Genomic DNA, 13,814 nt, shown 5'->3' with positions numbered 1-13,814 from the left:
GATTTGTCATACCATAAATAAGATTAAGAGAATTAATCCTTTTTTTTTCTAGATTAAAAATCATGAAAAATAACTAATCTCTTTCTCTAGCTTGACAAGCTTATAGATTAGCTTAAGATAAAGAGATTATGAAATAGAATCATCGTGTTCTCAAGATATAGCCATAGGAATGACTAATCTTTTCAAGAGAGAGATTTTCTTAATGAAAAATATTAAAATTAAGCATAAAATTTAACATTAATCTAAATTGACATTAAGAGACTTTGGGAAATCTTGATTTGAAGAAAACCCATTGCTTTGAAAGCTTCTCAAGCTTAAGAGGGGTTGAGAAGAAGAAAGTCATTGAGATAATTTAAAAAAACCATATAAATCAATTTTACCTCCAAGTTTGGCTTGATTCTTTATTTAGCAGTGAAGCCTCAACCAATTAATTGGTCCACCAAGAGGAGAAGAGAAACTTCAACACTTGTTGGAGAGAGAGAGAAGCTCCAAGCTCCCAAGAGAGAGAAAAATTTAAGTGATAATAAAAATATGATTGTTTTAAGATAATACTAGCATGGTATAGCTCCAATATGAAAATACAAAGGATTGAGTGTCTATTTATAGGTGAGGAAGGCCACTAACAAAGTCCAACTAGTTTCTAAAATTTTCCAGCTTCAGTTTCACTGAATTTGGACAAGATTTGGACTAGCTTGGCTCCCTTTTTGATCTAGTTTGTTCTAGGAGAGAGGAGAGATAAAAATATCACTTTTTTTTGAGTTAAAAAACCCTTCCACACATGTGGAAAAGGTGCCTACCTCAAAGGTCCCCCTTTCCTTACCAAGGTGTCAAAAATGTTTCATTACTCCAAAATGTCTCATTTTTTTAGTAATATCTCTTAATTTTTAACTAATAAACCTTGTACTTAGTCAACTCTTCATGTTATGTGAGCATTTACTCATTTCTGGATATTTTCTTTTTATTCTTTGGATTATCTCATTCCAACTCTTGGATTAATCTAATTGGCCCATTATAACCTTAATTGGACCATAATCTAAAAATTTCTGAAAATGTAGACCCTTAGGCTAAGGTCCCTTATACCATTTTGAATTAATTCCTAATGCACATTGGAAAGTTTATTTTGAACTTCTGTTTCAGGGGAATCCATTTTAGACACTAGGAGAATTTTTGTATCCAAAGATATCTCAATTTTGAATTATCTCTCTCTAGATATTTTCTCTCTCTAGGCCAAAACAAGATCTTTCTTCTATTTCAGAGAGGGAATGATTACAAGAACAGAAGGGGAGGTTCTTACACCTTTACACCTCAAAAGCTGGAGGGAGGAATCTTACAAGTATACATTGAAAATCTAATCTACCAAGGACAGCTTTTGAATTATTCCTCAATAAAGAATCTTTATGTAAACTCTTATCCATAGGAGCTTTTAGAAAAGGTTAGAAGGCTTTCAAACCTTGAGGTAGGACAAGCAATTTGCACACAATAATCGTGATCATAGAAAACTCCTCTCTTACCCTAATAAAAAGAAATGGCATAACTCACCAAACTTCTATCTCTAAGAGGTTTATAATTGATCAAGCAACAAGGTAAACTCTTCTTAACTTTCTATCTTAGAAAATTACACACATCTACAGTGGAGCATTCCTATGAGATTTGCCCAGAAGGCTTCACATTTTTTTGAGTTAAAAAACCCTTCCACACATGTGGAAAAGGTCCCTACCTCAAAGGTCCCCCTTTCCTTACCAAGGTGTCAAAAATGTATCATTACTCCAAAATATCTCATTTTTTTAGTAATACCTCTTAATTTTTTAAGTAATAAACCTTGTACTCGGTCAACTCTTCATCTTATGTGAGCATTTACTCATTTCTGGATATTTTCTTTTTATTCTTTGGATTATCTCATTCCAACTCTTAGATTAATCTAATTGGCCCATTGGGACCTAATTGGACCATAATCTAAAAATTTCTGAAAATGTAGACCCTTGGGTTAAGGTCCCTTATACCATTTTCAATTAATTCCTAATGCACATTGGAAAGTATATTTTGAACTTCTGTTTCAGGGGAATCCATTTAGACACTAGGAGAATTTTTGTATCCAAAGATATCTCAATTTTGAATTATCTCTCTCTAGATATTTTCTCTCTCTAGGCCAAAACAAGGTAAAACAAGATCTTTCTTCTATTTCAAAGAGGGAATGATTACAAGAACAAAAGGGGAGGTTCTTACACCTTTACACCTCAAAAGCTGGAGGGAGGAATCTTACAAGTATACATTGAAAATCTAATCTACCAAGGATAGCTTTTGAATTATTCCTCAATAAAGAGTCTTTACGTAAACTCTTATCCATAGGAGCTTTTAGAAAAGGTTAGAAGACTTTCAAACCTTGAGGTAGGACAAGCAATTTGCACACAATAATCGTGATCATAGAAAACTCCTCTCTTACCCTAATCAAAAGAAATGGCATAACTCACCAAACTTCTATCTCTAAGAGGTTTATAATTGATCAAGCAACAAGGTAAACTCTTCTTAACTTTCTATCTTAGAAAATTACACACATCTCCAGTGGAGCATTCCTATGAGATTTGCCCAGAAGGCTTGTATGATTTAGATAGGAAAGTCAAAGTGAAAGCTTTTACGGAATTCTCCATCTCTAAGTCAACTATTAACATAGGATTTGGTTCAAACAAAACTCATTACTTCTATCCACATTGAATAGAGATGATGTTCTAGATAGTCACCGCTAATAACACTCCAATGCAAATTCATCATTAAATCAAGGGGGAATTACTTTGCACGGAAGCAATATAGGTCATGGACCACAAACTCCCAATGTAACCTTTGCCTCTAAAACTTTGTGTTGGAAAAAGGCTACATGAATCGCAAAGCCATGCTATGGAGAACTAAGCCTCTTATCTAAGCTCCTTGAGCCCCTGATTCTACAGTCCGAAACACGCCAAGTCCATTCCAAAGTTGGAGCATGTGTATTCCTAACTAAAGAATGTTCCTCATCACACTACCATCTTTGGTCTGAAGGGGAGTTTTTTGGGACTTCGAGACATATGTGTACATATCCATCAATTGTCCCATCATGTGTGTGTATAACCATGTTTATGTGTCCATGAATATGCATGTGTATAACCCCAAAAAGGGTGTAAACACTCACTTATGTGTTATGTGTGTGTTTTGGTGTGAACCCACTCTTATAGTGATTCACATAATATCTATATATTTTTATTAGCTTCACATCATTACTTATGTCATGCATAGAAGAATGTTCAAGGTTATAAAAGCATTGTAATTTGGTTTATCTAAATTCTCACATCAATCAAAGTATTAGTGGGAAGACTCTTTTTGAGAGATTATGTCTGAGCTTTCATATCTGTTTCCAAAAGAACTACCACTTGATAACCTCTAATAGGGGGTGGAGACCATAGGATTGATCTTAATCTCTCCATGATTATCTATTTTCTTTTTTGTGTTGAGTAGGGTCTTATGCCCCATTACTCTCCCAAAAATATATGTAATAAAGACATTGAAAATCTAATCTACCAAGGCCAACTTTCGAATGATTCCTTAATAAAGAATCTTTACATAAACTCTTATCCCCATGAACATTTAGAAAAGGTTAGAAGGCTTTCAAACCTTGAGCCACAATAAGCTGTTTGCACACAACAGTCCAGAGCATAGCAAACTCCTCTCTTACCCTAATCAAAGGCAATGACATCACTCACCAAAATTCTATCTCTAAGAGGTTTAGAATCGATCAAGGAGCAAGGTAATCTCTTCTTCACTTTCTATCTTAGAAAATTCCACACATCCAAAGTGGGGCATCCTTGTATGATTTGCCCAGAAGCCTTGTATGATTTAGATAGGAAAGTCAAAGTTAAAGCTTTTATGGAATTCTCCATCTCTAAGTTAACTACTAACATAGGATTTGGTTCAAACAAAACTTATCACTTCTATCCACATTGAATAGCGAAGATGTTTTGGATAGTCATCTCTAATAAGACTCCAATGGAAATTGCTCATTAAAGCAAGGGGGAATTACTATGTATGGAACCAATGTAGGTCATGGACTACTAACTCCCAATGTAACCTTGGCCTCTAAATCTTTATGTTGGAAATAGGCTACATGAATCTCTAAGGCATGGAATTCTCCATCTCTAAGTCAACCACTAACATAGGATTTGGTTCAAACAAAACTCATCACTTCTATCCACATTGAATAGAGAAGATGTTGTGGATAGTCATCTCTAATAAGACTCCAATGGAAATTCCTCATTAAAGCAAAGTTAAAGCTTTTATGGAATTCTCCATCTCTAAGTCAACTACTAACATAGGATTTGGTTCAAACAAATCTCATCACTTCTATCCACATTAAATAGAGAAGATGTTTTGGATAGTCATCTCTAATAAGACTCCAATGGAAATTCCTCATTAAAGCAAGGGGGAATTACTATGTATTGAACCAATGTAGGTCATGGACTACTAGCTCCCAATGTAACCTTGGCCTCTAAAATTTTATGTTGGAAATAGGCTACATGAATCTCTAAGGCATGCCAAGGTGAGCACTGAGCCTCTTATCCATGCTTGTGTTGAGCATCTAAGCCTGTTGAGCCAAGCTCACTAGCCTTTGAGACAAGCTTACAAAACTTTGAGCCACGCTATTTGATCCCCTGATTCTACAATATTCACGAACATGCCAAGTCCTTTCCAAAGTTTGAGCATGTGTATTCCTAATTAAAGAATGTTCCTCATCACACTACCATTTTTGCTCCAAAGGGGGGTTTTTTGGGACTTGGAGACATATGTGTACCTATCCATCAATTGTCCCATCATGTGTATGTGTAACCATGTTTATGTGTTGAGGAATATGTGTGTGTATGTGTAACCATGTTTATGTGTCGAGGAATATGTGTGTATAGCCCCAAAAAGGGTGTAAACACTCACTTATGTGTTATGTGTGTGTTTTGGTGTGAACCCGCTCTTATAGTGATGCACATAATATCTAGATATTATACCGGCTTCACATCATTGCTTATGTCATGCACAGAAGAACGATCAAGGTTATAAAAACATTGTACTTTTACTTTATCTAAATTCTCACATCAATCAAAGTATCATTTTAGTCCTGCAACATTTCTTCTCTCTCTCTCTCTCTCTATGTCTCTCTCTTTGCAACACATAATATGTAATTACTTGATCCTCCATAACTAGAGTCTCTCTTGACTACCTAATAATTAACAATTGGTTGTGGGAGACCAACATATTAGTTTAGTATCTAATTCTATTGATATGGTAGGATCGAAGGGAGTGGACCTTTGGAGTGTGGGTTTTTCCATGGAAAGACTCTTTTTGAGAGATTATGTGTGAGTTTTCATATCTGTTTCCAAAAGACCTACCACTTGACTACATCTAAGAAGGGGTGGAGACCATAGAACTGATCTATTACCTTGGGCGTAGTTGGTATTTAGGAAATCTTAAGCTAGATTGAGAAGGATGAAGTTGCTAGATAGCTTCAGTGGTATAACTTCCCTTTATGGAGCATAGTCACCATGGGGTGCACATGTTCTTTTAGTGAATAAGAAATATAATACCAAGAGAATGTGTTAATTATAAGGGTCTTATAAAATTTATTTTTAAGAATAAATGTCCTTTGATAAGGGTAGATGACTTTTTTGATCGGCCTTCTTGGAGCATGATTCCTCACAAAGGTCATATTAGTATATTTCAAGGGGAAGGACAGAAGGTGCTATCAAGGGTGCAGAAGTCAGAGCGGTGGGTGGGCAGTTCAAGACGTGGTGAAGGGCGACCAGAGCGGACAGTCAAGGGGGAGGTGGGGTTTGGTGGATAGCCTGGGGGGCCTGGCGTATAGCCCAGGGAGTGGGGTGAGTTGATGGCCGACGAGAGGGTGGAGTGGACAGTCGCGGGGGGGAGGGGGGGAGAGGGGATGAGTGGAGGAGGGTTAAGGGGTGAGGTGGATGTCGTGAGGGGGATCGACCTGGAGGGATGTCTGCTAGAGATTATGGAGAGGATGGCCGCAAGAAGAGAAGGTGGAGGTGGAGCTGGAGGGATGTCCGTGAGGGGGGGTTGGGGTTTGGCGGGTGGCCCAAGGGGCGGGGTGGAGCGTTGTTAGCGGACGGCGCAAGGGAAGGTGACGGACGGCATTGAGAGCATGGTAGACAGCCAATGCAGAGGACTTCACGGACAGCCGATGGGGACAGAAACTGGGAAGGGACAATCGCTAGGGAGGGGAAAGGGCGGACATGTGGAAGTATTGGCGGGCAGCTCTGCAGGTTCGGGGTTGGCGGACAGAATCTTGGGGTGGACAGTTGAGGAGTGGGCGGACGGTCTAGATTGGGGTAGTTAGTTTGTAACAAGAGGAACGGCCGTGAGGTGAGAGAGGATGGGTCGATGGAAAAGGGACGTCCGCCAAGGGTGATGGAAAAAAGGATGTCCTCGACGTCTTCCAAGATGGGTCGATGGAAAAAGGAAGTGCACCAAGGGTGATGGAAAAAAGGACGTCCCCGAAATGTGTCCGTGCAGTGCCAGGACATCTGCCAAGATGGGATGGCTGTCGAGAAGATGATGATGGCCATCCACGGATGGGTGGAAGGAAGAAACGACAAGAGCATTGGTGAGGATGTCCACCAAAAAACCCCCTCTTGTACACTCTTGTGATATCATAAGTTTTTTAAAAGTGAATCCCTTGGGAGAGAATTTTGCTACATAATCTCAGAAAATAAGTCCACTTTGCTAAATAAAAAAAATGTAATTTCTTTAAATCAGGGAGCTAATGTTCCTTTGACATATTATAATTGTTAAAAGTGTCCATATTGATTATGAAAAGACTAGCAAGTTCTATGATATTATTTTTTATGTCCATTACCCAAGTCAAGTCCTTTTTAAGATTTGTCAACTTTTTATATAAATTTGTTTCGAATTATCCAAAGATTGCATTGCCTCTTGTAGATATTTAAAAAGGGGTGGAGAAAGGAAATCACAATAAGCACAAGCATGTTGAGTGGACTAAGCAGTTGAATGGGTGCTTCAATGAATTGAAACATTCATTAATCCCTACTACTATCTTGCATATTATGGATCAAAGTAAACCGTTTGTGGTTGAAACAAATGCCACTAAGTATGCTATCAGAACCACATTGTTCTATGATGATAGGCTAATTTATTTTGAAAGTAAAAAGCTCATTGATCCTTAGATAAAGTATCCTATGCATGATAAATACCTTTTTATTCTTATTTATGCTTTGAAAAAGAGTATCCATTCTCTTTATGGACCTACTTTTGTGGTATTTGTGGATAACTCATCTACACTCAAATACTTATACAATTCTCAAAAGTGGAGGGGAAAAAAGGCAAGAGTTTATGCAATAAGAGTTTGATTTTAAGATTGATATATCGAAAATATCTATACCAATAAAGTGATAAATTATTTGAGTATAATTAGCCATGTGAATCAAATTTCATTTGTTAAGATTCACTTTGGTCTATTTGAATCTCTCAAGGGCTTACATCCCCGTAATGGATTATTTGGTAGGAAAAATTCTTTGAGTATAATTAACCATGTGAATCTTGAATTGATTAAACTTTCATAGCTTCTTAGGCTACCTTTTTACCTCTCTCCCCATAAGGATCGGAGCCTATACAAATGGATTAGTTAAAACAACAAACTCCATTGCCTCTCCTGGGTGAGGTGTATTGGCCATGGATGGATGGGTCTAATAATGTAACATGAGGAAAGATCCCTGCCTCTATTGGGCTGGACAATATAGAAGCTAATTACACTAACCCTGGCCTCAATGATTTTATCTTTGGTGCCATTGCCAAGCCTACAGGTATCTCCTGGTCTCACCGTCCCTAGCCTCAATGAGTACATCTCTGATGCCATCCTATTTGCAAAGACCTGTAATAGGGCTGGTTGCCCAGTACACTATGTGGTGGTGTGACGCAAAGTTGGGGTTTTGACTTCGGTCACTTCTTAGAATCAAAACACACTTGTAAGAAACCTCACAACCTCCTCACCTCCCTTTCTCTCCCTAGGTTAATATAAAGATAAACACATCAAAGGTGAGATCATAATTCATGGAAGGAAAGATGAAAGGCTCAGGAGAAGCAAGAATTTCTGCCAGTCTTGCAGCTCCAAACAAGAGGGCAATTCTTTGTTGTTGGGGTGCGTCTATTTAGCGAGCCAAGAGCAGTGAGCACAGAGCAGTGAGTAGAAATAAAGTCCTTGTGAAAGTGAGCAAGTAGGGGCATGGTATGATGTTAAGCGAGCATGTAATGTTAAAGAGAAGAGTGAAACCATAGTGCAACTCTATAATGAACAGAACAAAGAAGACTAAAAAAGTTTAAAAATGACTATTGCAAATAAAGCATTTTCAAATGAATGGTGCGGATATAAAAAATCACTACAAAACTCATACTACTTGGCTCGCTAAAAAGACGTTGAATTGGTCATTGAGCTACTAATAGAAACAAACTATTGTTTGCAACCACATGGAAACCACAGCGACCAAAGAGCATAGAAATCAAGCCATTAAGATGCACACCAATTTTAATAGCCATACCACTGACACAACAATATAATACTCTTTAGAAACCATAACCATAGGATTTAAAAAATTTATAATCCAAATAAAAATTGTCCAACAATCAGCTACATGCTATTGTAAAAAACATTCAGAAGCATAACATCCATCAAAACATTACTTCCAATAGTCCCAAAAAAATGATTGTCTCAATTAAAAAAAAGACTATCTCTAATGGCATTCTGATGTAGACATGTGATCCTCATAACTGCAAGAGACACAAAGAAAAGAAAATAAGCTTTATCAATACAAAATTATTCTCTACTAACATATTTATCTTTTCAACATGCATACCTTTGCTGAGTATGGTTCTAACAGGTGATCATAGATCCGCTCATCCTTGTCTAACATTATGACATTGCGATCCATAAATGCTGCCACTAGCCCAAGAGTTCCAGTGCCAGCAAACAAATCCAAAATCGTGTCCCCAGGACGACTGAAGACGGAGACGATGTATTTGCTAAGCCGCTGACCTCTCTGACAACCGCCCCGCCATGGTCTACCCTTTCTCTTCACCAGATCCTCCGATGGCACTCTTGAAAACGCACACAAACCATTAACCATATGCCATAAATATCACCGAAAATCATTTTAAATTCTATCTTGATTTGAATGCATACATACATGTCAAAGATAAGATCTTGCCCTACATCAAGATCATCACCTAGTGCCAAATCCCTTAGTTGATCCCCATGCATCACAAAGCTTGTATAGCAGGAGATGTTGAGCGAACAAAAACAGCCAATATTAGACAAGTGACCTACAAGCAAAGACACATTGGTTGTTCATGCATTTTCACCTTAAATGGGACAAAGAAGATTTGCACAAATGACAGCCCCAAAGAGAACAACACCAATACCTGGGTAGTAATCATTTGCCCCATCTTCTTCCCAATAGGTGGAGTACACCTCACAACCTGTCTATGATAAATGCCAAACCCAATGCTCTGTGCAACCTGCTCAATGGTCACTCCTTCTTCCATAGTGTAAAGGCATGTAAAGAAGCCTCGATCCGAGAGACAAGAATCAACAACTTTAAAAGTAGAGTCATACATGCCATCCCCAATCTTATTCCAATATGGAACCTTGTTTGCAACACAACCTCCAATGATGATATTTGAGGGGAAGTCTGCAAATATCAACTCCACACAGTAATCGGACCCTCTACTCTTGACATTCCCTACTGTGCAAATAACATTCATGGCATCAAGCACTTGCTTTCCCAATGAGGATGCATCCTCCATGTTCACAAAAGTAGCTGCAAGGTCCTCAATACTGACATTGAAGGCATAAATGGTTCCTATAGACAGGTTTTTGACATTTAACACACATAGTCTCAAGTCAAAACAATCGGATCACGATAGAGATGAGGTAGGAAGCTCACATACCTAGAGCTTGCAATGTCTTGGTTATGATGTCAGTTGGTTGTATCCCGCCTGCACTACTATTGGATGTCTGTTGTTGACTCTGCTCCCTATTTGCTTCCATTGCTCGATTCACCTCCAATGCACAATTCACTATTTCCCTCCCTAAATTCACTGGCAATGACTTACGAAAAGAAGCCGATGCAATCGATGTTGCATGTGATGTGGATGTGGCCTCATTATGATCAATTTGCTGGCTACGAAGCTCCAATATAGACTTATGTTGGCGATACAGATCAAGCTCCTCCTCAGGCACATGGTTTCTTTCAAGGTCCAACCACCACGGGCAGAAACGAGACTCTATGCTTGACATGGCCTGTTCAATGACAAACATGGGTAAACACAACTCACCCTCAATATGAACATGTTTCTCAATCATGGATTCATAATGACAAATTCAATCACTTACTCTTCCAAGCTTCAAATCGGCATACATATAAGATTGATTGTCAACACAAAGCCACACACTAGCGAGAGGGGGTAAAATATCCAATTGGTGCTCCTCAATTTCAGAAAGCAACCATCTACAAGCCAAAGCACAAATGATAAAACAACACACAGAAAGAAGCATGCATGTTTTTTAACAAGGAATATCTGGGTTATGTTGGAGGAAAACCTATAAACGACTCGCCGTGTAGCACTTTGTAGGCCTGGTTGATGGTCAATATCATGGCTAAATTTTATGCCTCCTTCGTGCACTTTGAAAGCCCTTTTGAAGTACTTTCTTCTGCATAGAACAACAAAAGAGGTGAATCGGCTCTCACCTGGCAACCTGACTCGATCGACATTTTTAATATCATTTTGGATTCTCAAACCCAGCTCTGTGATCTGAAGCCAGTAGGAGTACATGTGCAGCCATTCCCTAACCTTTGTCTTATCATTTGGCATGCCCTCAAGTGATCGCACTGCAGCCTGAGAGTTGTCCAATAGCTTGACAATGTGAGCCTTATCTATGTCTCTGATGCAAGCAGAACCTATCATATTGAGCTTTTCCTCTGTGGCCACATGATTGCTTGATGCGTGCCATGGGAGGGAGAGCACTGCACACCAAAAGGCCTCACCGTTGGAGGGATCAGCAATCCTTGCATATTTTGATGTTTTTCCTCTGTAGAGAACTTCTACCTTTCGAGTCACATTCTCCCTAGCAGACTCGGCAAGTGGTCCATTTGATGCCTCATCAATTTTTTGCTCCATCTCATCCTTGAACAAGAGCCAAGTCATAATCTGGATTGGCAAATGAAGCCAACTAGGCCTTCCTCTGGCAGATGCACTCTGCATCTCTCTCTCAACCCATAGCTTGTCCTCATTGTCCAAATGTGCCATGAGAGTTGTTAGGTCGGACTCTCCCAATCTTCTTAGTTGAAATAGACGATCACCAAATGTGGTTGGCACAAATGCATAATCATGCGTCCTACAAAACAAAGAAGAAATATGTTAATATTCTTGAGTACAAACAACTTACTTGACATAGAAGGAGACTCTGATGACAAATTAACTTACTTGTTCAACCTGGACAATGAAAACAAAAGCTCACCCACATCCCTCCGCTCGAACACATAAAATTTACAGAGAACACAACAATGCATGGACAAATCCCCTTGAAACCCTGTAATAAAACACAAAATTAGGAAGGACAAAGAAGCATAAGAAACTATAACATCCCAATAAGAACTCACCTGTAGAAATGCAGTCCATCCAAGCATTGTGTCGATTATTACCATCAAGAATATGCACCATTTTTCGGCTCAAGTACGGACCCCACTCGGGGTCAAGTGCAAGAGTTTCCTCAAATTGTTGATTCACAGTCCTCCATTGCTCATCCCAAGATTCCTCCCTCTCTTGTGTCAATGGTGTCTCCTCCCCTTCCAAGTCCATAATTGATACTGTGAAAGCTCCCATGCTCTCAATGTACCCACCTAGTTTTTTGAAGCTTCGAGTAAGAGATTTATCTGTTGAGGGAGAAACCTTTCGGATTGCCTCCGTCTGGATCATCCTACAGAGAGGAACACGTGGAGGTGGAGACCTAAATTTGACTCCTATCCTATCTAAAAAGGCTTGTGGAGTAGATGTCTCTAGAATCTTCCCAAAAATATCAACCTTATTTTTTTTCTGCTTGCTTCCTTCAGTTTGGGTTGTGACAACTGTTTCTTCTTGATCCTCTAGTGGATGTGTGTTCTCTTCCCCCTCTATCTCTCTCCCAGTATCCTCAGTATTCTCACCTTCATCCTCATTATCACCACCTTGAGTATTCTCACCCTCATTTTGATCACCTTTATTTTCCTCAATTGCCCCCACTACATTTTGTCCATCCTCCTCATTTCTTTGATCACTATGTAGATGCTGCCTATCCATATCCACCTCCAGGTTAGTGTCATCTATGATATGTACCGCATGCTCTGTAGTAGTAGGGTTTGAGGAGGCGGCTTGCTCCAAAGTGCTAGAAAAATCAGCTTGCCTCCTTGTGTGTCTCGATGAGCTCTCACCTGGGCCAACCTGCACACTCTTTTTCCGCTTAGCAAGAGGTAACTCATCCATTTTTGCACAACAAGAACCTTTCAAGCAAGATGCTCTAGTGAAATGACTCGAACTCATTTGAAAACCAGATAGCCATGCAAAAATACAAGAACAAATCTTCAAATAGTATTGTACTCGTATTGTATAATTAATTGATTATTTTAACAGCAAATTCAGTAATACGACACAAACTTAAAGAAAAGGTGGCACATTCACTAAAGAGATTAAATTCAGTACTGCAACACAATCATCAAACAAAGGTGGCACATTCACTATCCAACAAAACGGCCAACTCATTATAACGAACAGAATATCTTTGAGATTATCATATGGAGTGCTTTGGCCCAAATTCCAAGGCATTCAAAGCCGTATTGAATATTTTAAAAAAATCTCCATTGGAAAATATTTACAGAGCCCTTTTCAGGTGTTCAATTCAAGGTATTCAAATTTATTGGAAAATATATAAAGATTCGGTAGCCCAAATCTGAAGGCATTCAATATTGAGTACTAATAAACTTTAGAAGTGATATTTCGCAATCCAGCACTTTTTTAAGGACAAACTTTTTTCTTTTTGTGCTATTGTTCTTTAGATGCACGTGTTTGCTGGTCTCCTCTCTCGACTGTGTGAGCCGTTTCTCAACCAAGAAGACATCAAATGTGAGTTTTTTGAGCTTCTTGTATACACAAAGTCTGCATAATATAGACAGTAGTAAGAGAGACAGTCTATGCAATGTGTTTGAGACAGCACCATATAGATAGCATGTTCTTACACTACTCTCTCCAAATTTCTGCCGCCGGGGGGATCCAAGGGGGGCAGTTATGCTATGGCATCCAACTGGTAGAGTTTTTGAAATCTAACAGGAGATTATGAAAAAGCGCAAGAAATAACACAAAGCAAATATGTGTGTGTGTGTGTGTGTGTGTGTGTGTGCGTGTGTGTGTGTATACATACACACACGTGTACACACAAACATATATACATATATACATGTACTCTTTTTGATACCCTTCATTATGACTATTTTTGCAATAAATATTTTTATTTGCTTCTACCCATAGTCTTAAAATGAGCCTGGTAAAATTGTATTATGGCTAGTATATGCTATTGATTAGAGCAAGAACATCTAGTATTAAAATATTTTTGGCTAATATTCAATGTAAATTCCTTAATTGTTGTTGTGATTGCATTATGCAGGGAGGCTCGTGTTTTCCTCCATTCTACAATGGGTGCATGCATCCGAGTCCCCTTCTTGAATGGCAAATGTCTTGTGTCA

General features: G+C 38.7%; 1 protein-coding gene across 1 annotated transcript; it reads right to left on the bottom strand.

Annotated features, from left to right (window-relative positions):
* Positions 1 to 9,201: 9,201 nt before the first annotated feature.
* On the bottom strand, positions 9,202 to 10,779 carry LOC147606532 (uncharacterized). The gene is made up of 5 exons (XM_086792225.1): positions 10,643 to 10,779; positions 10,436 to 10,550; positions 9,991 to 10,342; positions 9,512 to 9,731; positions 9,202 to 9,205 (listed from the first exon to the last, which is right to left on the bottom strand). Exons 2-5 carry the CDS (start codon positions 10,460 to 10,462, stop codon positions 9,202 to 9,204), a joined length of 603 nt encoding a protein of 200 aa, XP_086648351.1. The 5' UTR covers positions 10,463 to 10,550; positions 10,643 to 10,779.
* Positions 10,780 to 13,814: the final 3,035 nt, after the last annotated feature.

The sequence above is a fragment of the Cibotium barometz genome, chromosome 57, assembly GCF_041138505.1.
Source record: "Cibotium barometz isolate CiBa-2024 chromosome 57, ASM4113850v1, whole genome shotgun sequence".
NCBI lineage: Eukaryota > Viridiplantae > Streptophyta > Polypodiopsida > Cyatheales > Cibotiaceae > Cibotium > Cibotium barometz.
This window is presented reverse-complemented; position numbering and strand designations above follow the sequence as displayed.

Coding starts and splice junctions, on each gene's coding strand:
- LOC147606532 (XM_086792225.1), bottom strand. CDS start 10,462: ATGTATGCCGATTTGAAGCTTGGAAGA. Junction 10,343..10,435: donor CCGATTTGAAGCTTGGAAGA/GTAAGTGATTGA, acceptor GTCATTGAACAG/GCCATGTCAAGCATAGAGTC. Junction 9,732..9,990: donor CAAGACATTGCAAGCTCTAG/GTATGTGAGCTT, acceptor TGATATTTGCAG/ACTTCCCCTCAAATATCATC.